Source organism: Thermothelomyces heterothallicus (genome assembly GCF_042370625.1).
Source record: "Thermothelomyces heterothallicus CBS 202.75 unplaced genomic scaffold P884_scaffold_8, whole genome shotgun sequence".
Lineage (NCBI taxonomy): Eukaryota > Fungi > Ascomycota > Sordariomycetes > Sordariales > Chaetomiaceae > Thermothelomyces > Thermothelomyces heterothallicus.
The window spans coordinates 553,768-581,117 of NW_027192569.1; the positions used below are offsets into that span (position 1 = coordinate 553,768).

General features: G+C 55.4%; 11 protein-coding genes across 11 annotated transcripts in view; 6 read left to right on the forward strand and 5 right to left on the reverse strand.

The window, feature by feature from the left end:
* Positions 1-711, forward strand: part of P884DRAFT_197623 (uncharacterized protein) — a gene marked incomplete at both ends in the record, with an annotated part of 1,898 nt that extends 1,187 nt beyond the window's left edge. The window contains 2 exons of the mRNA XM_069438076.1: positions 29-48; positions 97-711. Coding sequence (XP_069298507.1) covers positions 29-48; positions 97-711 — 635 coding nt within the window. The remainder of the gene's footprint in view (positions 1-28; positions 49-96) is intronic.
* A 387-nt stretch (positions 712-1,098) lies between these two features.
* P884DRAFT_198035 (uncharacterized protein) lies at positions 1,099-1,344 on the reverse strand (the record flags this gene model as incomplete). Its single annotated transcript, XM_069438118.1, has 2 exons — positions 1,099-1,180; positions 1,268-1,344. Coding segments are annotated over 2 exons (159 nt in total), but the record flags the coding sequence as incomplete, so codon positions are not given.
* A 1,421-nt stretch (positions 1,345-2,765) lies between these two features.
* On the forward strand, positions 2,766-3,802 carry P884DRAFT_276883 (uncharacterized protein; the record flags this gene model as incomplete). Its single annotated transcript, XM_069443010.1, has 2 exons — positions 2,766-2,834; positions 3,092-3,802. The coding sequence occupies 2 exons, from the start codon at positions 2,766-2,768 to the stop codon at positions 3,800-3,802; spliced, it is 780 nt and encodes a 259-aa protein (XP_069298509.1).
* Positions 3,803-5,233: 1,431 nt separating this feature from the next.
* On the forward strand, positions 5,234-6,123 carry P884DRAFT_268996 (uncharacterized protein; the record flags this gene model as incomplete). The annotated part of the gene is made up of 3 exons (XM_069442241.1): positions 5,234-5,407; positions 5,475-5,779; positions 5,844-6,123. The coding sequence occupies 3 exons, from the start codon at positions 5,234-5,236 to the stop codon at positions 6,121-6,123; spliced, it is 759 nt and encodes a 252-aa protein (XP_069298510.1).
* Positions 6,124-7,057: 934 nt separating this feature from the next.
* On the reverse strand, positions 7,058-7,703 carry P884DRAFT_197784 (uncharacterized protein; the record flags this gene model as incomplete). Its single annotated transcript, XM_069438092.1, has 2 exons — positions 7,058-7,208; positions 7,318-7,703. Coding segments are annotated over 2 exons (537 nt in total), but the record flags the coding sequence as incomplete, so codon positions are not given.
* A 665-nt stretch (positions 7,704-8,368) lies between these two features.
* P884DRAFT_298972 (glycosyltransferase family 69 protein) lies at positions 8,369-9,746 on the forward strand (the record flags this gene model as incomplete). The annotated part of the gene is made up of 2 exons (XM_069444661.1): positions 8,369-8,561; positions 8,617-9,746. 2 exons carry the CDS (start codon positions 8,369-8,371, stop codon positions 9,744-9,746), a joined length of 1,323 nt encoding a protein of 440 aa, XP_069298512.1.
* Positions 9,747-12,285: 2,539 nt separating this feature from the next.
* P884DRAFT_197814 (uncharacterized protein) lies at positions 12,286-12,495 on the forward strand (the record flags this gene model as incomplete). The annotated part of the gene is made up of 1 exon (XM_069438095.1): positions 12,286-12,495. One exon carries the CDS (start codon positions 12,286-12,288, stop codon positions 12,493-12,495), a length of 210 nt encoding a protein of 69 aa, XP_069298513.1.
* Positions 12,496-14,684: 2,189 nt separating this feature from the next.
* Positions 14,685-16,989, reverse strand: P884DRAFT_198012 (lipoxygenase; the record flags this gene model as incomplete). Its single annotated transcript, XM_069438116.1, has 2 exons — positions 14,685-16,557; positions 16,661-16,989. 2 exons carry the CDS (start codon positions 16,987-16,989, stop codon positions 14,685-14,687), a joined length of 2,202 nt encoding a protein of 733 aa, XP_069298514.1.
* A 1,126-nt stretch (positions 16,990-18,115) lies between these two features.
* P884DRAFT_197955 (uncharacterized protein) lies at positions 18,116-19,567 on the reverse strand (the record flags this gene model as incomplete). Its single annotated transcript, XM_069438106.1, has 1 exon — positions 18,116-19,567. One exon carries the CDS (start codon positions 19,565-19,567, stop codon positions 18,116-18,118), a length of 1,452 nt encoding a protein of 483 aa, XP_069298515.1.
* A 1,619-nt stretch (positions 19,568-21,186) lies between these two features.
* P884DRAFT_323443 (glycosyltransferase family 25 protein) lies at positions 21,187-22,646 on the reverse strand (the record flags this gene model as incomplete). The annotated part of the gene is made up of 3 exons (XM_069445442.1): positions 21,187-22,147; positions 22,221-22,438; positions 22,518-22,646. The coding sequence occupies 3 exons, from the start codon at positions 22,644-22,646 to the stop codon at positions 21,298-21,300; spliced, it is 1,197 nt and encodes a 398-aa protein (XP_069298516.1). The 3' UTR covers positions 21,187-21,297.
* A 2,223-nt stretch (positions 22,647-24,869) lies between these two features.
* P884DRAFT_276889 (uncharacterized protein) lies at positions 24,870-25,052 on the forward strand (the record flags this gene model as incomplete). The annotated part of the gene is made up of 1 exon (XM_069443011.1): positions 24,870-25,052. One exon carries the CDS (start codon positions 24,870-24,872, stop codon positions 25,050-25,052), a length of 183 nt encoding a protein of 60 aa, XP_069298517.1.
* Positions 25,053-27,350: the final 2,298 nt, after the last annotated feature.

Sequence of the window (27,350 nt, forward strand, 5' to 3'; positions counted from 1 at the left end):
GGTGGAGGAGGAGGTGATGGAGGAGGAGGAGGTGGAGGAGGAGGTGGTGTTGGGGGTGATGTTGGGGGTGGTGTTGGGGGTGGTGAGGGTGGCGAGGGTGGTTGTGGTGGTGGTGGTGGCAGCCCCGGAGGCGAGGGTCCTCCACCTACAGCTCCTCCTAGCCCTGGCGGGTGGGGGGATTCTGACTTTGACAGCGGGTCCTCCAATAGCGACATCTGGCGGCTCAGGTACCCGAGTTTCAGAAGGAGGAGAGGCGGCGCCGGCCAGCCTTGTCCTCATAACCCTGCGCCTAATAATAATGATGGCGGCGGCGGCAATGGTGGAGGTGGTGGTGGTGATGGTGGTGATGGCGGTGATGGCGGTGGTGGCGGGGGTGGTAATGGTGGTGGTAACGGGGGTGGTAGTGGTAACGGGGGTGGTAATGGTGGTGGTAACGGGGGTGGTAGTGGTAACGGGGGTGGTAGTGGTAACGGGGGTGGTAATGGTGGTGGTAATGCTGGCGGGGGCGGCCGCGGCAGCGGTGGTAACGGTGACGGTGATGGTGACGGTGACGATGACGAGGACGAGGACGAGGACAACCACGACGGCGACCACGACGACGGCGATGGTGATGACGACAGTGAAAGCGAAGAGGAAGATAACTGCGACGAAGCAATGAAGGAATGGGTCACAGAGTGCTTCGATCGACCCAATCCGGAGTGGGTAAATTGAAAAACGTTAGGGATGGCAGATTGGTGGGTTATACTCTGGGTTGCATAGGCGGAGATTTGGGCAATTGGATATCAGCTGGAATAAAACGGCCCGGCGCAAGGAGTGTGTTGATTATCCGAATATATTTCTCTCTCGAACCATTGCCAGAAGACTGGCTATAATTATTGATTAGATCTACCTGAAGTGTTTCAAAACCCAGAATAGGCACTGGCTTCCTTGCCTGGGATTAAAGGGAACAGAAATAGATTTCGACCTAATAAATCCACCGTTACACATGTCTGGAATTAATATAGCCTCTCATTTCCTCCCCAGCGAGCGCCCCAACCACATAGGAATGGAAATCCACACACCGCCTCAACCTCCCGAGGCATCCAGCAGACCTCATGGTCATGAGCTAGGCTGCTTTGACTTTGCCCTCAGCATCCACCAGCCCGCAAGCATGACGCCGACCACGGTGATGGTCCCCCGGCTTCCTGTTGTTAACCCGTTCACGTCAGCCCATCGGTTCGCCTCCAACGGAGTGTTACGAACTTGAGATCGCGAGCCGCTTAATTACCAATTGACCGGATTCGGCTGTGGTCCGGGAGGCTCCGAGCCCTGCACCCCTCCTAGCTCGTCCTTCTCCGTGTTGACGAAGAGATATTCCGTCAAGGTACTGTATGTACTTGGTCTGACCCCGTGACGACACCATTTATCTGTACCGGCGCCTCGGCGCGTGGGGCCGCCCCCGTCCGGACCCGAACGGCCCCACCGCCGAGGCTCCGGAACCTGACGTCGGTGCCCGTTTACGCCAAGACCCCCCCGGTTGCCCGGGCAACTGCATAAGAAATTAGAATTTGGGATCAGAAAACCGCAGTGTGATTTGGTAACGTTAAATGGCAAATGCCTCCATGAATTCGTCGACCGCGCAGTGACATTTCAGGCGGTTAGGGGAACGTGGGAGAACTGGCCAATTGACTCTGCAGTACTCAGTGCTGCCTCTTGGCATCGCGCGATCAAGCAGTTTGTATGTACATCGGGCAGCTTGTTATTCTTCTTCGAAAAGAAAATAAAAAAAAGAAATGCTAACGACTATGGCATCTGAATTCTAATCAGAGTGTGTGGTAGACCGCGCACACAAAACCCACCAGGGTGCAGCCACCCACATCCCCCTACAAGGCAGCCCTGGTCGGCCCTCTTCCTTCTTCTTCCATCACCACCACCAATCTACCATCATCAACCACTGCAGAGATACGAAGATTTTGATCCATCCATCTATCCCCACAGAGTGTAGCGAACGCATAACGGTCCAGCGCAGGGTCGCGCCAGTTCCAGGGCTTTTCGTCCTTGTGTCTGGGGAGCGCAGTTGGCACTTCCGCTCCGCTCTCCTGCAGTCGGGCAAATTGGGTCTCAAAAGAGCCGAGTTTCGAGGCTGCACTACGCAGGCGCGCTTCCCGCCTCTGCATGCTTGCCTCGGGATGGGGTTCTGCTACAGGTTGAATTCTCAACTCAAGTGGGACGGCAGCTGCTTGTGCATGAAGAGCCTTGGAAAGACAAACCCAATCCGTTTTCGTGATTGATGATTGGCAGAGATCATTTTGGAGGCAGCACAGAGGTGCAGTCCTCCAGCCAATCCCCCGCTGAACCGATGTTGGAGGCAGCTCTGCATAAGCTTGTCACGTTGGCACCCCTCCCAACTTGCCTTCATGGATGACAGGTAAGGAAAATGCTGCGTGAGAGGGGGCGGAAGCGTCATGCTCGTTCTCTATTTAAACCTCGCTGCTCTACCCAGACAGGACTATTCTGTCTTCCAACAAACAACAAACCACTGAACCTCCACCTGTTCCCATTAAGATAATTACTGAACGCACCCGCCCAAGCTTCGAGGGCGTGGCCGGTCCACGCAACCGGCCAAGGCATCTGGTCCATACGTTTACTTGATATGATTAACCCTTTTTACCATCAGCAATGGCTAACTCAGCATGTACTTAGGTCCAGAACTTGATCGTACGCCCGCGGGGGCGCTCTCAGGGCCCCCGCAGTCAGTCACATTCCGTGGCAATGGATAAGTGATCATGGTGGAGATGGTCCTCGTGGCCTTGTGGTACCTCTTTTGGATCGTGCTCAAGGCAGTGCATTTGCAAGTCCGGGACACTCTGCCTTGGCCCTTCCAGCGCAGGGCCACGAGACATATCTTTTTCCTGATTGCTTTGGGAGGGGGTTGGAGGATGTAGGATGGGTGGGGGAGTTTGGAGGAGGAATCATCAACTCATCATCCGTTTTCGACTACACTCCCGTTGCAAATTATCCTGCTTCGACTGTTATCCAATCCGCTCCGTTGGGTACACATGCCTTGTCATCATCCGACGACACTCCAGGATCAATCCATTTCCCGCCGCAGCCTCCTCAGGCTTCAGCCACACCTTGGCCGATTCCATGGTTCGATGTGTCTCAAACCGGCCAACCACGCCCATCCGATCTGCCGCTCTGGTCCTCGGCAACCGCCTCGTTTCCTGGCGGACCGGCTCAAGAACTGCCAGCAGACTTCGTCCCCGACGTCCCTCCTCAGAGCTTCACCTCTGAACAAAGTGTCTGGGATCTGGGACAGGACTTGGACAGCGAACTCTTCGACCCGAGCAATCTGACACCGGATTCGAGTTCGCCATCTCTGGGCATCGAGCCTCCCTCAGACTCGTCCTACTTCAGCCAGCCCAGCTCACTATCCGGTCTGCTGTCGGCCCCTCGGCCGAACCCGATTTCAAGCCAAGCCGCGTCTCTGTCTGGCAGCATCTCGGCATCTCCCCACGTTACAGGGTCCAGTGATGAGAGCTCAAATCTCTGCCGCGACTGCGGCAAGACCTTCGACAGCCGAGAAAAACTCAAACGGCACGCCCGGTGGCACACAAAGGATTATCAATGTCCCTATGACGGATGCGGCGCCCGATTCAGCACAAGATCGGAACTTGAAAGACACAAGAAAACACTTGCTCATGGAGGCGGAAAGAATGAGCGGTGCCCACGCTGCGACAAGGCATTCACTCGAAAGTATAACATGCAACGGCACTACAGGGCCGCTCACGAACCAGGTGAACTCGGCAACGGCCGAGTGTAGTCAACTCTCGAACAAAATTGGGTTGTGAGTGACCACGTATGATCGGCGAATCAAGGGATCAATGTCCCCTCGCCGCCTGCGTGAGGGAGTATTATAACGCGCGCGGGACTTTCTAGGCCCCCGCGGCATGCTTCAAGCGAAAGCGGGTGTGTGTGCGACCCTGGTCGCCGCAGCGTCGGATACGATTTGTCCCGGGTGTCCAAAACTACAGCAGCCAGAGAGCCCCGCATCACGGGCTTTGGCTTGAAGGATGCCGCGGGGGCCTAGAAAGCCCCGGGCACGTGATAATACTCCCTCACGTAGGCCGAGGTCGAGAGGATATTGCTCGATCAGAACACCACAAGGAGGGTCACATAACCCACGCACTTGACATTGGAAGCTCTCTGTTTTGGAGGACCTGGTTACAGATTTGCTTGCATTTCTTGGTGAATGTAGGTTTGAGAGGTCGGAGATACAAAGGAAATTTATGGTCTGTTACAAGAAGCCGCACAGGAGACGGATCCAGAGGGCATGCCATGGCATTTCTATGTATATTAACAACGTTATAAAGCTTCTATCTGTTTTCTCTTCCTACTCGTTCACCCGCGCATTCGAATCTTCGTAATAGCAGCAGCAGAAGGGTGCTGAGCGCTGCGGTCATTCCCGGGCAGACACCACCGATACAAGAACCGGAGCCTGGTGCGTGTGTCTGGGCAGGTTTCGAGCTGCTTCACTGCTTACGAACGACGAATTTGAATATCTGGACAGAGAGAAGACGGCGATCGTGCCTCGCATGGTCAGAATAGAAGTCATGGTTTACTACCGAGTCGAAGCAAACTCCGAGCCGATTTGGAAATTTTAATTAAATGTACGTCCGTACACAGTATGGGCTAGGGCTATTGCACAAGTACCTGGTCCCTAATTAGTGACTGGTGATACACTACAGCAACTCGTATGGAACACGGATCCGTATGTATGTATGTACGGATATACATACTTGTATTCCGTCCTAGTGTAGTGTAGGTTGTGGGAGGCATACACAGTAAAAAAAGGGCAACGGATTGAGGCTCCTGAACATGGTTCCACAGTCCACAGGGCTGATGACCTGGAACCGACAGAGATCTGGCCTAAGGTTACCCCTTGTTTTGCGGCCCGCTCTGGCGCCCCAAGTGGAGCCACAACCGTTAGTCCCGCCCCGTTCACAAGGACCTGGGCCGATGAATCCTTTCATTTGCGGCCGTCTCATTCGCTCACTTGTTGTCGGGTTTGATTACGACCAGGCTCCTTGTGACATCGGGCCGTGCTCGAAAGGGGTTGATCCCGTCGAGCATGTCCCTGGATCGTATAATCCGTAGACATGCGGAATATTACTTGAATTCCGTCCGGGACGCGCCCCGAGATCTTCGCGATTTCCAAGTTGCTTCCCCGATAACTAATCGTCAGCCGCCAAAAATGCAGACACAACCGCCAAAATACGTCTCCCCGCCCGGCACGTGGAAGACCAAGTTGGGCCTCCGGGCGGCCTCCATCGTGTTCCTGATCGTTCTCTCTGGCCTCGCCGGCTCGCTGGCGGCAGATTCTCGACTTGACGGCGCAACACTCCTGATTGTCGTCTTGGGCCCGGCCGTGAGTTGACCTCTTGCTGCTGTCCGGAGTCCCTGGCATCCTTAGCTGACCCCGTTTCTACCAATAGGCCGTTGTGACCTTTATCTGGGACATCGCCGAGAGCATCTGCATCTGGAAGCGAGGGGGACACAGGGGGATACACCCCGGCGCCGTTGTCGCGATCGACCTTCTCGCCTGGCTTGGTTGGGGTTTAGTCGACCTCCTCGTGATTCCATACTCAATCATATTGACGTCCGACTACTATGTCGCTAATCATTGGAGTGACGACGAGTACGGATACAGCGAGCCCGGGGCCGACCCCGAGTACGAGGCGGTGTTGAAAGACGTCCATGGCAAGGGGCGCGCCGTCGCCTGTTTTGCCGTTTTGACAACGTGGGTCTCGCTGTCACTCGTCTCTCTCCGTGCGTGACTGGCGACTGACTGATCACGTATGCAGCATCATACACTTTGCCGTCTTCGTCATCGCCTGCTACGAAACCCACATCCGAAACCGCATGCCCACGACCATCTATGTCATGCAGCCCATCTACGGTCCCGCGCCCGTACAGGAACCAGGGGCGTACCAACAGCTCGGAACATTCCCGGCTCAGCCGGTCCAAGGACAACCATTTCCGGGCCAGACCTTTATGCCGGGCCAGTTCCCGGCCCCGGTCCAGTCACCTCCCGCAGCGGCGGGGGATACAAAAGCCGCGCAAGGGGCGGAACGATTTGCATAGAAACCCCCCCGAGTGTCGGTGGCCGGTGATGTATATGTACATGTGCTATTTGGCCATCATCGTGGCCTGATTACTCAAGTCAGAGATCCCTAGTCAATACATACTTCTCCGCGCTTCACACATACGCCGCCCGACTGCTTTCCCAAGATCTAACAGACTCCGAGAACCAGAGAATCGGTGGATCATCATTAATACAACTTGCTACTAGGTGTCACATTCGACAACAACCAAGCAACTCATATAAAAATGTTCAGAACAACATGACCGACGCTGTACCAACATACACCCCGCGGCGAATCCGAGCGCGATCCTCCTACCGCCTCCCCCGACTCAGCCTGTTCCACGCTCCGGTCGAAGCCGGCAGCTCCACGGGCGTCATGGGCGGATATCCCGCGCCGGCGCCCCGTTGTCCGTACGCCGATGGGCCCCTCCCGGACAGCTCCGCCGGCATCTCCCGGCCCCCTGCCTCCGCCGCGCCCTTGTACGCGGGCGGAGGCACGTCGACGCCCTCTGATGGCGCGTTCTTTTGCTCGACACTCGCTGCTGCTGCTGCTGCTGCTGCTGCTGCTGCTGTGACGGCGGCGGTGGTGGTCCTGTGCCGAGAACGCATCCAGAAGAGGAGGATGGCGCACGCGCAGACGAGCACCAGGCAGCCGAAGACGCCGCCGATGATGGCGGGCGTGTTATTGGGGCTGCTGCTGCCGCCGCCGCCGCCGCCGCCCTCGCTGCTGCTGTCGCTGCTGCTGCTGTTACTGTTGCTGTTGTTGCTGGGCGAGGTCGGGTCCAAAGCAGGGGGCGCGTTAGTGTCGCTGGCGACGGTGCCGGTGGGTCTCGTCTGTGGGTCTCTGGTTGCGGTAGACGGTGCGGCGGTGTCGGAAACTGCTCGCTGAGGGTCCGTCGACGTCGATGACGCGATCGAGGACGTGGGCCGCGGTGCTGAGGAAGAGGGCTCCTCCTTGCTGGTCGTGAACGCGAGGTACTGATCTGTGACCGCCGTCCGGCCACAGGCAATGTAGATATAGGGACCGACGTCGTTGGAGAGGGCCAGGAGGGCGTAGGAGCAGAATGGTTCTTTGGCATTCGAGCTGAATTCAACGGGCCGGGCGGCGTTAGATCGAGCCAATCAATAACCGGCTTGAGAGAGCGGCAGTCTGGCGCGGGAAGGGGACACCGCGACGTCGCAATGGGGCTTACCAGGTCCAGGTGGTTACTGGATCGCCCGTGAGCCCGCATCCCTTTGAACATGCGAAGCTGTCGATACAGGCTCCACCTAAGCCACAGTCTGTTGCGGCGATGACAGTGGTAGGGCAGAAGCCAAACAAGCCGTGGAGGAGGTCGATCCGGATGTCAAAGCCGGGTTCGGCCGTCCGCGCCTTGCTGCTATCGCCCGAATAGTAGATGGTCGATAACTTGGTGACCAGCACCGTTTGCTGGCGCTTGTCATATGGAATGAAAAGATCCAAGCGATAGCGACACAAGGAAGGGCCTTTCAGGCAAGAATCATGATGGAGATCAAAAAACGTCAGAAAAGCACTCGAAAACGCAGGAACGCAGACACCAAAGTAATGGGAGCCTATCATCATCACCCCGATACGCGACGCTCAGGTTACAAAGAAACGGCGCTGTTCAAAATAGCCCAGCCACCGTATCCCTTCCATCGACCCAACAACAAACCACACCACGGATAAAGCGCGTCTGTGCCTGCGCGGCTTCCTTAACCCAGATGATTACCGCATAACCTCGGTTGAGTCCAAGGACAATAATTAATGGTGTTGGCACTGTCCTGAATGTATGTATGTACATACAGTGCAGACATACTTGAGACGGGAAACATCGCTCTCGCCGTTTTTGGGGTGGGCTGCTACCCCTGTCGGCGCCCGTCGGCGCGAGTGGCTTGCAGGCTGAAAGCTCTGGCGAGATGATCTGCCGAATCACATCCGGCGCCGAACCCCAACTGCGTGGTTCAGGCGCTTAATCAGACAAAGCCACGAGCACGGCCAACCAACTCCGGCAACGTCAAGTCCTGCAGAGTCTGAGGCTTCCGCGACTTCACTTCTTCTGGAGAACACACGCTTCCTTCATGCTGAGTTCGCATTCCGCGGCACGCAGCGCGCATCGCCGCTCTTTTGACAGGCCGAGCCCCTGAATGAAGCTCTCGTTTCGAGGTTCTTCTTTTCAACTTTTTTTTTCTTCTTTTGTTTCTGGTTCATCTTGCCGCCGCCTTCGACGGGCGCCGCTCACTTCAATGCAAAAGCACTTCTTGCTCTTGCCGGCGGCGTGCCTGCTGCTCGTGGGAATCGGTCTCTATGTCCAGCGGGATCAGCTTGCCTACCCTGCGCGACCCGAATTCCTCAACCCTATCGCCCATGGCCAGGAACATGCCCCACCGTCAGCATCCAAGACCACCTCCTCCGACCCCGTCACCGTCACTACTGCAAGTGAGTGCCAAAAGTTCCCTCTAGCATTGCCGTGGCTTCTGACCTTGACGAACAGCATTTCTGGCCGAGGTGACAAGGGCAGCTTATGTGAAGGCCATCATGAACCCGGACGCCACGGACCTTCCTCGCATGGAATGTCCCAAGCTGGACTCATCTCGATACCAGCAGTTGCAGGAGACGGGCGGCGATCAGGGCATCCGGTACTTCTTCGCCCTCGACCTCCGCCAATGCCTCGCTATTCTTCCCCGCCTCCTCGGCAGCGTGGTCGAAGCCATCCGCTTCCTGGGGCCCGAAAAGTGTGCCCTCTCCATCGTCGAGGGCAACTCGGACGACGGCACGAGCGAGGTGCTGGCCGCGCTCCGCCCGGAATTGGAAGCCCTGGGCTTGACCTACCACTTCAACACGTCCCCGATAAACCCCAAGAAGGGCAACCGCATCAAGGCCCTCGCGGCGCTGCGCAACCTCGCCCTGCAACCGCTCCTCGACCGCTACTACACCAATCCCAAGCAGTCTTCGCCGCCGCCGCCACCCACCCCGCCGCCCACCGTCATCTTCCTCAACGACGTCGCCATCTGCCCGGAGGACATCCTGGAGCTGGCGCACCAGCGGCGCGCCCTGGGCGCCGACATGGTCTGCGCGATGGACTGGACCTACGTCGGGCAGGACCCGACCTTCTACGACGTGTGGGTGGCGCGGGGGCTGACGGGGGACTCGTTCTTCGAGATCCCGCCCGACGGCAGCTGGGACCTGGCCTGGAACCTGTTCTGGAACGACGCGGGCGCGCGGGCGCGCCTGGCCGCGCGCCGGCCGTTCCAGGTCTTCTCGTGCTGGAACGGCGCCGCCGTCTTCTCGGCCGCGCCGCTGGTCGACAAGCCTCCGGTCCGGTTCCGCGCCCCGCGCGAGGGCGAGTGCTCCCAGGGCGAGCCGCAGCTCTTCTGCAAGGACCTGTGGTTCCACGGCTACCGCAAGATCGCCGTCGTGCCCGCCGCCAACCTCGCGTACTCGGACGACGCCGGCCGGAGGATCAAGGAGGCCAAGGGCTACGCCTCCACCTGGGTCGGCGCGCCCGGGTGGGAGGACGAGCCGGTCGAGTGGCGCAACGACCCGCCCGAGGGCGTCAAGTGCATTCCCGCGTACGATAAGCAGTTCTTTGAGGCCTGGAACAAGACGCAGCCGGGAACATGAAGAAGAAGGCGAAGGAAACAAACAAGATCGAATGGAAACGAGCCGGATGGTCGAATGCTGACTAAATGCGGGCGTACCGGAGCCGTGTTAGGCCATGCTGATGCGAGAGGCGTAATTATCTGTTTACATCGTCACTTAATACTTTGGTTGGCGTTGGGCGTATCAAGAGTGGAGGCGAGGTCACGGTATCAATTAATCATATGTTTCTGTCACGGCCACTCGGAGGATTCAAATGGATATCAACGGAAGGTATCTCCTACCTGTAGTGTGGTTTTAGCAGTCACATTGGGCGGTTTCAGAAGTGCATGTGCTCCATTAATTGGGTACATTATACTGATGAGACACGTTGTCTGTTTCCCTTTCCCCGGACCTCGAGTTCTCAGTCCCCTTCACAGGTACCTTCTGCCGCGCACTTTGAACTTCATCTTCTCGCCCACAATGTCCCTCAACTCTGCCGACAAGGTACGAATGAAGCTCATCATACCAACGGCATCGGGTTGCTATCCATCGGTTAGCCCCCCGCCCGAGGCTCGACGCTGAAAGGCGTTGAAACTCGCGCCTGACATATGAAGTACCTGCCAGTCTTGGTAGGGCTCGACAGTGAAACACCAGGCAGGAGGGCTGACCAATCAGTGTATCCCAGGCGTCAGCAAGGGAAATGTTCTCAAATGTTCTAGCCGGACCCGGTCACGGCACCCTGCCTTTGTTGACCAGAAGGGAGTTTCCTCTGTGTGCCCGCCACGAGATACTATTATCCTGCTCTGCGCCCAGATTCCTTGCTCGTGGCCCCAATTAAACCCTGGGAAATGTTACATTCTGAATAGATATTATTAACCTAAATACCTATAGTCTTAGGGCGCAAAGAGGCGTTAGGAGCCTGGACGCGGCTGTTCTTTCAAGGTCACCTGTCTGCTGATTGCTAGGAGGTGATCGACATTTGCTGAGTTGATGGGGAGAGTTAATTTACTATTAATAATGACGGTAACACACAGTTCACCGTTCAATATTGAGGTAAGGTATCTACCTCTTCAACCTAGTATGGCCGGCACAATGCCCGATTTCCCTTCGCGAATAAAAAAAAAAAAACGCACTTCCCCAGCTCTTCATCATTGACCTCTCAAACTTTTCCTGTTCTCATTGAGGTTGTAGTATTTTACAAGTCATTGTAGATCGAACAGGTTTGCCAACTATGCTTGATTAATTACATGATTAATTACATGGTGCAACGTGATATAAAGTCATCTCACTTGTCTTTGCCAAAGATCCACCAAGGGCATGTTAATTACCTGGCTTGAGGCGTGTTACTGCGTTCACGCCGGTACGAAATCTTCAACTCCCAGGTGGTGCTCCAACCGCAGGGCATTAATTATCCGCCGTAAAGGGTTGGTCGAGCCATACGCAGATGTCCGTAACAAAGAGGTAAATAACGAAGTGACCTGGTACAAGATTGGTTACACCTGGGAGTGAGGGGGCCCGCACAGGGTAGAAGGCCGCCGGTTTTTCTTTCTTCATCTGCATTTTAGCAGTGGGTCGTCGGCCTCGACCCTGTACGAATGACAAGACGTCACTAGACGAACGTGTCAACCAGACGACAGACATGGACGAGACTACTAATTCGGATCAGACTGGTAAGAGTCAGTGTAAGTGAATTTGCTTTTTCTTATTCGTCCTCCCCGTTCGTTAGGTTGTTATGTCGTTTTTCGGTATAAATCAACGTTGGTGGGCAGCCGTAACCCGCAGAACCGCAGATCATGTCTGTTGCACTGTCGAGGACGGTTTGTCCAGATCGATCAGGCGCAGAGAGGCAGGCCCGCAGGTCATCTGGGTGCGTTTCAACCAGGCTTTGCTGGCAGCGGTTTATCTATTCCTTTGCGTCCCTTGTTGCTTCATAAGCGAGATACATCTTTTCTCCCCCATAGATGCGTTCTGTTGAGCCATCAGTGTGCGTAATCACGTCTCTCTGCCCTCACGTTCAAATTTACCAGGGTCCTCTTCCCGTCTCATCGCTCATTGATACATGAGTCTTCACAAGCCTTTTGCAATTCCAGGTGCATCTTTGCTTTTTCTTCTTTATTTAAAGAGACAAGACATAGATAGGCCAGGCTTTGACCTTCCCATCTCTTCCCTCATCCGCAAGGCCGGTCCTCCTAGAGTGGCGAGTTCATGTCAGAGAAATGTTTGTCACAGCAGAGCAACGTTTCTGCGAGTATAGCAAGACCGGCAGGTGTGGTACACCGACACGTCGATGTCGTGGCCCCTTAAAAATCAGCGACTTCCATTGCCGAGCCAGCACCTCAGAGTGCTAATAAGATACTTGAACAAGGCGGCGAATGGCGGTGCAGACATTGCCCACCACGCGGGTCCTCTTGATATTCTTTTCATTTCCCCCAGTTTCCAAATCTCACGATTTTCCATTGCTTCTTCTCCCTCTTTCGCAGCAAAGCGAAGTTCTTCCCTCCTTACCCTTTGATTTCCTCTTTCCGCTTTGCCAACTGACCACCACAAACGGCCGACAGCCTCCGACATAATATACGTCAGCATGGCGCGCGTCATGTTGGGGAACTCGCCCGACGCTTTCGAGGGCTCCTTCGTCAAGGGTTACGAGAAAGGTTTCGAGAGTGGCTGGGCTCTCGGCTTCGAGCATGGCAGAAAGGAAGGTCGCCGCGAGAGGGTTGTTCAAAAGAATAAAGAAACCGGCAATCCCTCTGCCGAGACCGCCGGGGTTCACCGATGCTGCTGTAAGTCTTGATCGTCTCGGGTCTCCGATTCTCCAGTGTTCTCTCCTTCCCTCCCTCGAATCTTCAATTGTCACAGGCTGGTGGTCCGGAAAGCTCGCCACGCCACACACCCTGGCTAACCACATAATTAACCCACCTCTCTCATGCAGGCCCCTCTTCGACCTTGAGCCGCCAGAAGATGTGTCTGCTGAGCGATACCCCCTTATACGAGGGTGGTAGTGACGATGCCCAGTCCGTCATATCCGCCGCTGGTTCCGAGAACTCGGACCTGATCGACATTTACCACGATGCTCAGTCGCATCTCGCCTCGTCGTCTGTGCCGGGCAACAGCGGGGACAACGCGGGCACTTCGGACAGACGATTTGGGCCTGATGCCAATCACGCCGTTGGTAATCTCGAGCCTTCGGACCAGAATTCGCCGAACCTTCACCCTGGGAACAGCGGTGCCCAGGGCACTGTCACGTCCTCTCCGGGCCCTGGCGACCAGGCCAACAAGGTCCATACCAACCCTGTTGTGAGCGCGGCCCATTCCCAGATGCCTGCCGCCGCCGACGACGTCACGTCTTCGGAGAAGGAAGCGAAAGAGGAAGAGGACCTGATCTGGCTCGGCACGGCCCCCACCCCCATTAATATTATCACGGCCGAGGCTCCCAACCGCCATGACGACAACATGGACCCCGACACCGCCCTCGCCAACCCCACGGCCAACACTCCCTCCGTCAAGGAAACGACCAGCAACGAAGGAGGCAAGGCAGAGAAAACGAAAACGCTCTACAGCATCCCGCTGCCGCCCGCCGTGCGCCCGCTGACGCCGGACCTGAGCGTGTCCCCGCGGGCGCGGCGCGGGCCCCGCCCGGCCTACCCGGTGCTGGAGCGCGGCTTCGACGCGTACGCGCTGCGCGCCCGCGGCGCCCGCGTGGTCGAGAACCCGTGGCGCGTGCTCGTCGGCCCGCTCAGCCCCGCCGCCCGCGCCGCGTGGCGCCACGACGCCGGCAAGGCCTACCTCCGCAGCCGGCTGGAGACGCCGGCCGCGCGGGTCAGGAACCGCGGTCTCGGGTTTGGTAGCTGGCGTGTTGGTGCTGCTGCTGCTGCTGGTGGTAGTGGTAGTGGTGGCGCTGGCGGCTGGGGCCCGTACGACGACAAGAAGAAGAAGAAGAAGGAGGAGGAGGAGCGGGGGTGGGAGGAGGAGGTGGAGGAGGAGGAGGAGGAGCAGAGTGGTGATCGGGACGGGGACTCCGGCCTGGTCTTTTGCGACATGGTCAGCGACGGCCACGGCGTCTGGTACGTGCTGGCGACCTTTGATCGGCAGGACCGGGCCAGCAGGGCGGTCGAGGTCTTCACGGGCTACGCTTGGTGAGTGCTCCCAAATCGTGTCTTTTCCCCGGGGGGAAGGAAAGAAGACGTTCTTGATCTTCGTCGTGTTGATCAGAAGCTGACTCCTCGGACCGCGCGTTGCGTGCGCATGTTTAGCGGCGGCTCGATCATGTGGGCCTGGATTTTCCAGGAGGAAGAGTGAAAATCTCTCTCTCTCTCTCTCTCTCTCTCTCTCTCTCATACCTACCGTGGGATGTGCGAGGGCAAACACCGGGAGGGGGTGGAGCGCATTGATCTCGCTCGAAGTTGGCTTCGGCGAGGTGCTGGGATTGAAGTTGAAGTGAGATTCAAGGACTGGTCAAAATGAACTCGGCTAAGGAATGATGAGGGGGATCCGAGCCCGTGCTGTCTGGGTTCTAATCAATCGCTATCTCACATTTCAGTTCAAAGTCGATAGTCTATTAGTGCCTTCAGACCGCAGAAAGTTTACAGAAGTTTTGCTACTAGCGTAGATGCCTGTTTCCTTGCTGGTTGTGCAGCTCATTGTCATTGTCAACACCTTCACTATCCGAACCTGTATGCCAGTGCTACAAGCTGCAAGCTGAAAGCTACAAGCTACAAGCTACAAGCTACAATATTATCATTTTAATTCAATAACAAGCTCAACGAGAAATTACTCTTATATAAGTTGGCAAACAACGTTAGACCTTCTTGCGTTTCCAAACTAATTACCTGCCCTCCCGATTGCAGGTCCCGTTGTCACCAAGTCAAACCACTGCCGACCCCGTCGGCACTCTCTCGGTTAAATAAGGTACCTACCTACCTGAATTAATTATAATTAATACAGGGCGCAGCGCAGCAACCGAATGCACAGCCCTCCTCCTCCTCATATCAAGATAGAGACGGCAGTAAAGCCCGGATCAAGCACCATATACGGAATGCTCCCCCGATCCATGGCAGCGCTGTTGTAGAAGAACTTCTTCTGCAGCGCCTGCAAATCGCCGTAGAGCTTCCGGCTGGCCTCTCTCACCGCCCGCTCGGCCGGCGACGTCTTGTACTTGTACACATTCCACTGGCTCGCCGCGTAGTTGAGCAGGCTACGGTCCGCCTCGACCTGGAAGCTGAGCAGCCAGGGGACCTGTGCGGCAAGCAGCCACTGGCGCTGACGGTTGATCGGGAGCGCCGCCACGAGATCCGGCTCCTCGTACGACCTGAGCTGCTCGAGCGTCCCCGGCGGAGGGCGGCACAGGGACGGCGGCTTGGCGATCACGAACGCCTGGTAGAAGTTCTGCAGGTAGTTGACGGCGCTGTGGAAGGGGGACGCGATGTGGATGCACATGGTGACCGCGTCCACCAGCCGGTCGATCGTCTTGATCTCCGGGAAGGACGGCATGAACGCGGCCGTCTTGACCTCCCGCACCCAGTCTTGAATAGGCCTGTCAGCGGCAACGCTAGCGTCGGTGGGAAACGATAGGAGGAGCTTCGATTTCACGTAGGTGCGCAGAGTGCGCCAGAGCGCGAGTATGTTCTTGGCGTACGGGTAGTTCTTATACCGCGGGTGCTCCAGGCCTTCCGGAGTGCTGGGAAACCCTCGGCGCTCGAGATCGTTGGGGACGTAGCTCTTCACGAAATCGTAGGTATCGTAGGCGTGGCGGATGTAGCTGTAGCACTGGTCGAGGCTGATTCCCACGAGATCGGAAATGATCTGCGGGATAAGAGTGACCCGCGCCCCGGCGTTGAGCGAGAGGGTCTTGTACCAGTGCGGCGACAGGATTTTGTAGACTGCGTGCGTCATGGGGATGGTGCGATTGGTCGCCACGATGATGGCTTCCTCGACGAAGTGAGAGAGCGTAAGGTGTACGGCCAGTTCGTGGCGCATCCAGTCGGTCACCTGAGCGGAAGTTTTCGCATACCGCCAGGGCCAGTCCTCCTTTTCGCCGTCGGATGGATCGCTCGGGGCCATGCGCCGGTTGAAGATGGTGACGGACTTCTCCATGGACCCCTTGTAGTCGATGCAGATAGCGACCGGGTGCAGCTTGCCGTCCTCGTGGAGTTGGAACAAGCTCACTGCGCCCACGGCCCAGTTGTCGTCGGCACCCGGCGGCTTGTATTGCACGACGGCCTCGGGATCAGAGACCCCGATCGCCTTGCGTAGATAGCTTCCATCTTGTACAAGGAGCGACGCCGGGTCGGCCTTGGAGAGGGCGCTGACCCATTTGCTGTAGCCGCCAATCTCGGCAGCCTTCTTGAACGCGGCGACCCAGGATGGTGACGCCCTGGTGATGGTCGTCGGGTTGGTTCCGGTGAACTGCTGGTCTGCAAACCGGCGGTCGCTATACCAGTCGTCCAGCAAGCCGATATTGCCACCTTTGGCGAGGTCGGTTCCGCACTTGCGGTGGTGCCTATTGTAATCCACCACGTCCTGGATATTGATCCCCTTTTCCGGCTCGCCACCGTACGCTACGGCCCGCAGCTTCTCGAGTATCCACTCCTTCGTTCGTCCGCGAAAGCCATCTTCGTCGGGAGTGATCTTCTGTAAAATCACCTGCGTCTCAACCAGGCCTATCTTGTTGAATATGGCAAACAGGCTGTAGTCCTGGTCCGAGGGAATGTGTTCGAGGTGTGGCGGGTAAGGGGCAGGCGTCCCGTCGGCGTTTTTCGGGTATGCCGAATATTGATACAGCTTCCTCTGCTCTTCTAGGCTCACGAGCCGAGGTAAGGACGGCTCAACACCCAAGACGTCAAAGAGCGAGGCAAACCTGAGACGGGTGTGAGTGCGCCCTTCGTGACAAAGGAGTGGTGGCCAGAGAAGAGACAAGACAAGCAGCCGAGTGGGCTTACCTCCGCTCGATCCGTGAATACGCCTCCGCGAGGGCAAGCTGTGTGCCCATGTAGGTGCCCTCCACGATGTTTCCCGCGGGCTCCTTTACCTTCTTGGGATCTTTGGGATCGAGGGTGGGGTACAGTCCAAGCTTCAACAGCTCATTGTTGAACACGCCGGGGTCGAAGGACGGCAACGGGGCCTGTTCTACCGCCTCGGGCGCAATCTGTGAAAAGTACTCCTCTTCTGAAGGGTGTTTGAGAATAGTGTGCGGATCTGGAAGGGCAGCTGCCACGTGTGGAGGAGGCGTAGGCAGGTTGGGTCGCCCTGCCCCGCCCGATGCCGCGCGATGCTGAGCGCCAGATTGCATATTGACTCGAGTTTGATGTATTAATTGAAGAGGGGTTGATACTACCTGCAACTGGAACTGCAACTGCAACTGCAATCAAGAGGACTCCAAATGGGAGAGGAAGGCCTTTTTATATTCTGTCTTCTTCTTCTTCTTCTTTTTTTTTGGTTGGGGGGGGGGGGGGGGGGGGCGGGCCTCGCTGAATGATTCTCTACGAGTAAACAGATGCTATAATAATTGGAGCCGCCGGGATATAAGCCGCCATAACTTTATGCTAAGCAAACCCCGTCGTTTGTCTCCTACATCATATCTGGCTCACCGATTCATATTCCCTCTTGAACTCACGCCGGACATTCCCGGTCGGTTTTTCTCCTACGTCATCATATCTTGGTCACGGGTGCATATGACTTCTAAACTCATGCGTGACATTCGGTCAGTTTGTCTTCTGCATCGTACTTCGCTTCACGGGCGAAGGCTCCCTGCCAACAGGCGGACGCGCGGCATGTAGCAAGCATCACGCCAGAGGGACGCAAAGTCGGCATAATTAGGCGGGGTCTCTCCGGTGTCTATCCGCTCAAGGCGTTCAATCCTTGGGGATGGCATCGGCCTTATTCTCCGGCAGGCATCATCATCTGACAATACTGCTCGGTGACCGGGTTCTGGGGAACTTCAACTAACATTGGAGGCGATGGCTCTGGAAGGATGGGTGTGATGATCGTAAGTGTACTTGCACAATAATGTCACGATGTGACTTTACGGACTATCAAAGCTCAAAACGGCCAGCGACTTCTAATTAGTCATTCGGCGCTGAACCCAGGTCGGTAATCGACGGGTCGGCCGAAGGAGAACTTGCTGGGGTTGCTTCTTTGGCCAACCAACGAAACGACTTCGGCGATGGAGTGAAGGAGATAACTAGATGCCTATAATTATGTAATTACCTATGTAATCTTCACGACTACACTATGCCCCCTATTGCACCCGATTGGGCCCATTTAGCCTAACGCTTGAACACCGTAGTAGTGTGGAAGAGCGTGATCGATGAATATTCCACACCGCTTGCACGGCATGAGATATGCTTGTTAAGTGGAGTGGTAATACCTAATACCGCAGGGTGAAGTGTTTATTTACAACATTGTCCGCTAATTAATCAAGCAATCTCGTTCCCATTAACGGCCTCGAACAACTTCGCCTCCACTCCGTTTTCATAAGCATCCGCCCCAAGAGGATAATGCGCCCCAAAGAGGTGCCCCTTCCCCTTCTTGCTATAGAACACCGAGTCCTTGTCGTAGCCCGAGTCCTGATCATCTCGATGGCCCACAACGCCCAAAACAGCCACGAAGTCGGTCTGGTGCGCAAAGTGCTCCGTAATCATCGCGTAGTCGCTAAGCGATTCCTCGGTCCCGTCCACGACAACCCGCCAATCGAGGCTCGGGTTACCGAACGTGAACACTCTCAGCCTTTCCCTCATTGCCCGCGTTCGATCGGAGTCTTTGCCGATCTCCCGCACCAGTGTCTGCAGCGCCAGCCGCAAGATCATACACCCCTGGGAATGGGCGATCATGACGACCTTGTCGGGCACGCTCCCGTCGGCGGGCCAGAGTGCGTCCCTGAGCTCTTGTTCCAGGATCGCCTGCGCGGCCTTGCTGCTCCGTGTGCGCTCGATATTGGCGTTCGTCTCGGCGGCGCTCCGCTCTCCGGCGCACTCGATGAGGTCCCAGAGGATGCCGTCGCTTCTGTTATAGATGCCCTTGACTTCCCTCTTGAACGTGTCGCGGATCTTGTCGCACGAGAGCCGAAACCAGACGAGCTCGTTAGCAATGCCGTTGATGAATAACCATTTCTCATTGGGATATGTCGAAGACCCCTCGAGCTTCGAGACATGGGTCGGCGGCGGCGGTGCTCCGTCCTTGAAGTCGCTACGCAAGGTGATGTTCATCTCGAGGCCCTCTAGTCCATTCGACGGTACCCCTTCCCTGCCTTGCTTTAGGATAGCGGCGAGCGTTAATAAAACCCGCTGCACTTGGTAGACGACCGCGTGTCGGTTCGCATCCCGGCGAAGGTCTAACTCGTTGTAGGGGTTGTCACGGCCGGGAAATTCACCCCCGTCCTTCTCGATCGTGCCATCGGCGGTTGCAAATCTGGGGATAACGTTTTCGGGCTGGATCATGTCGAGTAGGAATCGGAAGAGGTCGGACAAGTGGTCGATGATAAAGCCCAAGGTGGTCTCGTTTGTATCGTTGGTAAAGATGCCCCGGACGATGAGCGCTGCTGCACTCAAACTCTGCGTCAGGGCCTCGAGGGAGTGGCCTACCACCTCGAGAATTAAATCAACAATCGCCGTATCTCCTGCAGCGGCGAACACATCCGTCGCAAATCGGAGAGCGGCATCTGCAACGCGGCTGCTTAGCGCGCGACTGGAGGTGTTGATCGCCGTCGTAATGATTCCGTCGTCTCGGACTTTAAGACCCGTCGTCTTAACTTTCTGCCCAACATTTTTCGCCATCGACAGAGCATCGTATATGGCTTTGGAAAAAGCCCTGGGCCAGTTGGGTAGCGCCTTCGCCCCAGCAACGGCCAAGTCACCCACGATGTTCGTCATGATCCCGATAATTAATGAATAGTGTTGATCGGAATATCGATCCACGTCTCAAGGCGGTCTGTCGCAAAGAACTTCGTCCCTAAAATGTGTCGTCTTGTGCCCTTGAGGATAATGTTAGCTGGCCTGGCTTCCCCTAGTGCTCACAAAGTTTCTGTCATGCTTGCGATGTCGGACACACGTTGCCGAAGACTCCGAGCAAACCACCCGTGAATGTTTGCCTCAGTAAACCCCATGAATCTCGCGACATCGGATCCGGCCTGGCACCATCCCCTTTTGTTTCCTTTCCCCTCCTCCGCCCCGGGTGATGCCCACGTCAATTGTCATGACGTTGAGAGCTCCCGCAGCATTAGACGTAACCGCAATGGCAATGGACATGACATTGGGTTTACGTTTCTGGGTAGGTCAAGTCTGTTGGAAGTAGTCATTTGGACGTCATTTAGATACGTAGGACCTGTCTAAACCGAGGCATCTCTTTCTGAACTCACATGTCGTATCTTGAGGGAAATGGCAACATTTGTGAGGGCTCAGTGAATTCCTCTTAGGTGGTCGAGGCGCACTTGGCGCTTGACAAACATTGCACCCGAGCAAACAAACAATACGGACACAATGCAGAGTGCATAATTTTCTCTCGCGGGGAGCATTCGATTCGGTAAGAACTACGAATTGGGCCGAGACGTATTGCCGTGCAAGTAGATTCACCAGTAGGTGGTGCAGTTTCCGCCCCGAGGTGCACTGCCCGCACATCAGGCCTTCTGGATGAGTAATGTGCCTCGACGACCAAACCTACGAAGAGAAGGACGCGAGAATAAGGCTTGGAGAGGGAAGTAGCGAGGAAGCTCACAAACCCTCGCGAAGGAGACCAAACGTTTGAGCAACGCCATGGTAGGAACACAAGGGGTTGGAGATCATATGCGTAGCAAAGAGAAGATAATATAAGGGAGGATAGAGAGATTAGGAGGGACAGAGTGGCGACGTATTTACCAAGGATAATTGGTGTCGACGTCGAGCATCGTGTACCAGGAGTAAGAGCCTTGGGTTGAGGAATCAGGTGGGGTGGATACATCGAGAGCCTGCTTAAATTAAGCGGTAGGCCTAGTGGAGCCAGGCAGAGGAAGTGGAAAGGGCATTGCTCTCTCCGAAACATGCATTCCAGGAAGAAGAGTGGAAAATCTCTCTCTCAAATACCTAGGTCGTGCACGGGGCAACCAGTGGGAGGACTGGAGCGCATTGGCTTTGCTCGAGCTTGGCTTCAGCGAGGCGTTGGAAGCTGAAGTCCAAGTGAGTTCCAAGGATCGGTCGAATTGATAATTAAACAATGATAGGGAATCCGGAACCCATGTTATGTTCTTTGGGCCCGAATTGCCGGTTCGCATTTCGGTTCAAGGGAGATAGCCCAGTAGTCACTTCTGGCCGCGGGGTTCTTTGCCCTTCCTGCGTTTAGACCCTCTATCTCACAATTCCCCTTTTCCCTATGTGGCCTGCCGCGGAACGCCACTCGGGGGGAGCCTGGGTAAGGTACCTTAGGACTGTACTTTCAGGCCAAGGCGAGGGATATCACGGAAGTAAGACCTCTCTGGAGGTTTAAGAGAAGGAGGTCAAGGGTTGATCAAAACTGACGGGCCACAGGTGAGTAGACGTCCTGACGATGGGTAGCCGGCTGCACGGCTACCCACCTAATTAGACGTGGATACGGTCTAATTATATCGAAAAGCATCAAGGCTTGGCCAAAGTTAAGCACTCGATGACTCGCCCTCGCACTTCCATTGCTCTACAGCCTCCTGCCCGTTGACTAGCCTCTCCATGTTCAGCCTGACGCTACGCCGCACGTATGGTGTCATTTCCTTTTCCTTGTTGACAAAGCCACCCCCGGGGGCCGTAATATCCGAGGCCGCTCCCCTTCCGTAGTGGTGGCTGAACAGCGGCGGCTGGGCCGTCACGCAGAGAGGGGGCCGAGGCCTGTCGTCGTCAGACACTTCGGGACCGGCATCGGCGTCAGCGTCTGTATCCGAAGAATCGTACAAGCCGTCGCACCAATCCCGCAGCATCAGGTCCCAGCCGGTCGTCAGCGTCTGCAGGCCAAATTGCCACAACAACTTTCTCGCCCCTTGCTGGCTGACGGCGTACGCTTGCGTACACACCGTCCGGCTCACGGCGTGGACGACCCGAGTGTGCGGAGGGTATGTCTCGGAGAGGGCGTCTTGCAGGGCGAAGGGGTGCGGCCGGAGATGCTGGGGCGGCGGGACAGTATCATCGTTCCGGATGGTCACACGAAACGAGGAGGTCGGCGCCCCTCTCGTTGGCTCCGGGAAGCCGGTGCCGCAGTGGCCGAGCCAGAGGACATCCCAGTCGTCGCCGTAAGGGGTCAGGCGCGGCCTGCGCGTGCGCTGGGGGAGCTGGTTGAGCGGAAGCTCCTGGCCGGGTGGATCGCGGAACTGCTCTGCGACGGACCGGCCGTTCCAAGAAGGTAGCGTGAACGCCCTGGCTGCTTGGGCAAATACCTGCATCTGCGACTTCAACCGTACGTCCCAGTCGGCGTCGTCCTCGAGGATGAGGGCACTTGTTATGTTCTCGTCGACGATTCTGCGCCCGGATTAGGAACCGCCAGAAAATAAAAGCTATGCAAAGTGAAACGCTCGTCAGTCTCTGAGCTCACCTCTGCAAGACGTTCATATGGGCCCTCCAAGAGCCCCTCTTCCCCAAGCTGAGCTCTCGGCTGATGCTGGGGTCTCCTGGCAACACTCGGTCGTCCACGTCTTCCCCGGAAACGCCATTGACCCAGGTTATGTCGAGTCCGCTCAGAGCGGCGGCCAGGACGAGTGCATCGCGGCGGTCGGTGCGCGAGGGGAGGTTGATGGCGAAGATGTGCTGAAACTAGAAGAGAGAGACTGCGTTAGCAAGGCTATCCCTTCCGGACCATTTGCGATGCGATTCGCGGTGCCAGTATAATTACCCCTAGCGTGCTATTCAAGATCTCGCGGCCCGGCCTGTTCAGCACTGTGGGCCATTCCGGCGTGCGGAGGCACAAAATCGCAGCTACGACGGCGAGGAGCAGAATCGCCCCAATCCGGTGGCGAGGCATGTTGGCGCCTTCACAGCATCGAAGTCGCGACGCAAACTCGAGGAGGGGATTCGGAACAACCGGGTGCTTCAAATTAGATCAAGTAGCATGGCTCAGACACCAATCACTGCGTGGAGCCTCGGTGGCCGCAGAGATAAGATGCATCTTCCAAAGACGAAGAAGACCACCCGAGGAGCAACGGGGGGAAGAGGGGTTCGGTGATGAAAGGAACCATCTTCTCAAACCATTGGGAATCCGGATTGCTAAATGTCATGGGCGGATAATAAAGGCGGTTAAACGCTGAGCTGTCGATCAGTTCCTTCCTTTTCAAGCTCTCTCCTGCCTTGAACGAGAGCATACAGATTCAACCGATGAATTTGAAACGGCTGTTGGGGTGAGAGATCTGCGCTGTGCAGCTGACAAAGGTGGCATGTGAGCTTCTTGGGTTTAAAAGTAAATTAGACACAAGTCTCCTCTCACCTCTCTGCAAAAATAACAATAATTATGTGCAGGGTAGGGATGCTCTTTAATTACTCTATCAAAATCGGAGGATAGTGAGCCGGTTTGCTGATCGTACCTAAGTGACAATGCTTGTAAGATAATAGGTACAAACATACCTCAAGTGGGTATGCAGGTACCTAGGCATGTACATGTACATACATCCTCAGGTTGGGGAAAGTAATTAACCCTCTGATTGTTTTATCCGAAAGTTAAGGTGCAGAGACGAGTTCACAAGCGAAAACTATTCACCAATTGTGAAATTCAAATTCTGATATTTAAAATGCTAATAATTAATTCAAGATCTACCAAGTGCTTATCTTCCAGGACTTTTCTGATAATTAATGAAGGATCAAAATAAGCAAGCAGTCGGATAACGCCTAGTTAGGTATCTCGCCTACCTAATATCTCTAAGATCTAAAAAACTTTACACCCTGCTATACGCGTACGCCATATGTTTCTTTCAATCCGCGGTTCCTCGCCGCTGTCGAGAAGTGCCAAGTCTTCACAGTAGGTAATTATGGTTATCTGGTCATCTCTATATCTGTGTTGCCGACTTCTCTCTATCTAATTACCCTTAAAACTAACCCTTTTCATCTAAAGATTTTTGGTCGTATAATCCCGGTGTGGTGCTGTGTCTGAGCTGTGTTCCGGGGAGAATTTGGTAATGGGGGGCGTGGCTGATCCCGGTTTGATCAGCATACACGCGCGGTCGTTGAGGCAGGTACAGACTTTGTCACCGATGAATTGGTTCGGTGTGTGGCTTGTCGCCGCTAAGTTAGGCATCCAATGTATATCGCTCTAATTTGTTTTTATGTTTGTAGATACGGACATAACAGTGGACGTAGGCACGGACATACTTCCTGGATGATTTGGTTCGAGATTTTGGAAGGCCGGACAAAGCGCGTGGGAGGGCATTCGGCTGAGGACAAGAGAGGCAGTCTCGTTACGTTACCGATTAAAGGTTTGAGACAGCACCTTCGTTATCTCATGAGAGTGGTTGTACAATGCGAATTAATGCTCGACTTGGAGCCAGTTTCCGTGATATGGCTGATGGAGGTCTAGTTGTAGTAGTCAAAATAGTTCAAAAGATCGATATCCTCTATCTACGTTTGCTGGCCCTGTGGTTCTGTATAAGAAGAAGATGGGCACAAAGAACCCACCGTTTGCAGACTCCACAGGGCAGTTATCTTATCTAACCTTACATGATGGACGCGTCCGTCGACACGTACTGCATCAATGGCAGGGCGTCCATCCCTTTCTTCGGCTTACCTCCATTTATCACTATCACAGTACCAATGCATCGGCTAGGAACCACAAATGGCCCTAATGGGGACCCTGGAATCAAAAGTTACCGTGCCTAACCAGAAGTCCTTTGTCTCCTTTGTCCGGGCACTCAATCTAATTAATTCCTCGATTCTGGCTACGGTCTCTGACTCGACGAACTCCCGATCCCACTCCGGTCAACTGCACATTCGCCCGGTTTATTCTCAACGAACCCTCTTCAGAACCTCGCGATGCATGAGCACAGCACTAGACAGCTCTGCCTGCGCTTTTAGCTCACCTTCCCAGCCCTACACCGCCCACAACGACCAGGACAGCACCCGGGCACGCCCACGATCTATGTTGACCTCGGCCCCAACGAGGTCCCTTTGTCTTGACAATTTGCACACCACCCGCATCTTTTCCCGACTCAGCGGTTGCGTCGGCGTTGACATTGTCCCGGGCATGCCCGTGGCTCTCTCCATGAGGCGCGGCCCTGCGACGAAGGCGCCAAACACGACGACGGCGCATGGCGGCAGAAGTAAACAGGGTCTTCTGCGCTTGACGGCATCAGGCGGTTTCCTTCGCCGCTGCTTGAGCCTGTCCTCCACCTTTGTTGACAAAGCGAGGGGGTGTCTGGTGGTTGACACGGTCAGGTCGTCGTGAGCGGTTGTGGCAAAGGGAAGGGGTGCAACCTGCCAGCGAGCGCGTTTGTATGTCCATGTTAGGGGAGCTAGGGTGGGAAGTAATGCTATAATGTGGACGCGGACATGGGAGCCTCCCAGGAGACGGATACTGATCCTGCTAGGGTCATGTTTGTTACGAGGAGGTTTTCGCGTCGCTATTGTGACCTTTGGCCGATGCATGACCCGAAGTCTGGCGTGAAGAGATAGTTGGGAATGAGCAAGGATGGTTAATTAAATGAGATGTAAGAGAGCAAACCCTGGATGTGAGGTAGCATTAGGTGGCACCCTCGGGCCTAGTCCTGCCGGAAAGGATACATACTTGTACATGGGGCAAGGTATGTGCGCCCGGACTCGCCGATGTGGTGCATGGAAACTCTCTGTCAACCTTAGTTGGATCACTCGAAGTGTAGGCAGCGTTTCATGAAACCAGGCTAAAACCCCATGTGGGTGAGGCACAGCAGCGAACATGTAAGTTTTGTAAGTAATCCGTACATACATCCAGTACAGAGTAAAGTAATCCGTACAGACGTAGCTGACTCTTTGTGTAACGAATACCCGACTGAAAGGACTTACACCGAATAAGCAGTACACTACCATGAAGAGGATGTCTTCCGTTAACATGTTGTGCAACCGTGACGGTCATCAGTGAAATCCGGAGAAGGCCGGACATGCTGCGGGCCCTGAGGAGCTGCGGTGCATGCAGGAGCACCCGATAACGATGTGCGGGCCAAGAGCCTGTGCGTGGGGGGCACATTCAGAAATGCGATGTCCCTAACATCTTATCAGGCGAGCTCCAGTCGATGCTGGTCCAAGGAAGCAGCGCTTTCCTATTGGGATCCAGGAGTGCTGATGAGCAGTGTTTAGCAGCGCTGCATCCCGAAGTTGCCCCTGCCCTGTTCAAAACGCCCCGCAATCGCGACCGAATCCCTCATCATTCGCTCCGTTCAAGGAACCGCACCACCCGTCCGCAGTTGTTACCTTGTAGTCTGGAGTTCTGGTGCTGGTCACGCACATAGAAAGGATTGTCATTCCGCTACAAAAGACAGACGCCAGACAGACGCCATGGGTCCGATCGGGACCAGACTTGGAATACTACCAAAAATGACCCATCGCCAAAGCTGACAAAAATATCAGGTTCGACCGTGGGCACGTATGTATAGCAATCTGGAATCGAGGGTATGCAGAGAACTGTCTCGAAACGGAAGGTGTCTGGGAGAGAGCGGCGCGCCAACATGCGGAAATGGGTGTTTCATATGCGCCAGGAGAGACGTCGAGATAGGGATACCTGTACGGGGCAGATGGCCTTCGCAAGCGCATTTCGCACAATAACCCTGCTCCTTATTCGGGTCAGTATTCATTGTGGAAGTCGGAGAGACAGCCAGAACCAAAGGGTGACTACCGTTACCCCTTGGGATCTTTCACGCGTGCAGCCACGCGTACGGATACATCAGGTACGAAAGGTACCTTGTGTACTGTATGTATGTATGTATGTATATACATACAAGGTGAAAAGGGCACCAACCTCAGCTACATGAGAATGACACAAATCTCCTGCATTGCATACTATCAGATACACATTACGTATCGTTCAAGCTACAGGTCCCGTCTACTTTGTACGGACGTCGGAACCCGAAGAATTGGCTCACCGCCAAATTTAGCCGGCAGAATGAAGGGGCTATGCGCGCGTTTTGAAGTACAGTGGGTTAAGCCACTAAAACCACTATAGCAGAAGCGCTGCAGATTTGTGTGCGCAAAAGCGGTGAGCCAATTCTTTTGGTACATTAAGCACGTAGTACGGATTACTCCGTACTGAACGAAGGGACCACTGCGCTAGCGTATGTGCCTGTATCCGTGCTTCTTAGGCAAGGTCCGTTGTGGGGTGGAAGGATCCGGAAAGAGGATGGAAGTGAGGAGCTCCGACTGGGGTTCTCGGTCTCTCGGAAGGTTTCAGCCAACGTGCCCGAGAATCAAGACATCGCCAGCGAGGGCTCTACAGTGGCTTCGGTGATGAGACAAGTGGCTCCCGCCCGCATCGTGATGACAACATATCTCCTTATGGCCCAAGATGCAGGTTCCCGCAGGGCACAGCATCTTGCAAGACTGACTCGAACTGCCGACACAAAAAAGGACCCGGTGCCCTGGGCCCAAAGTCCCCACCGTACTTGCCCCTTTTTCTTCCCAAAAGCTTGCGTCCACAAGGCCCCGCAGCATTTTGCGATTCACCTCTCTACCTCTCTTTCAATTAATTGACCGATCAAAGCCCTCCATTCCATCGTCA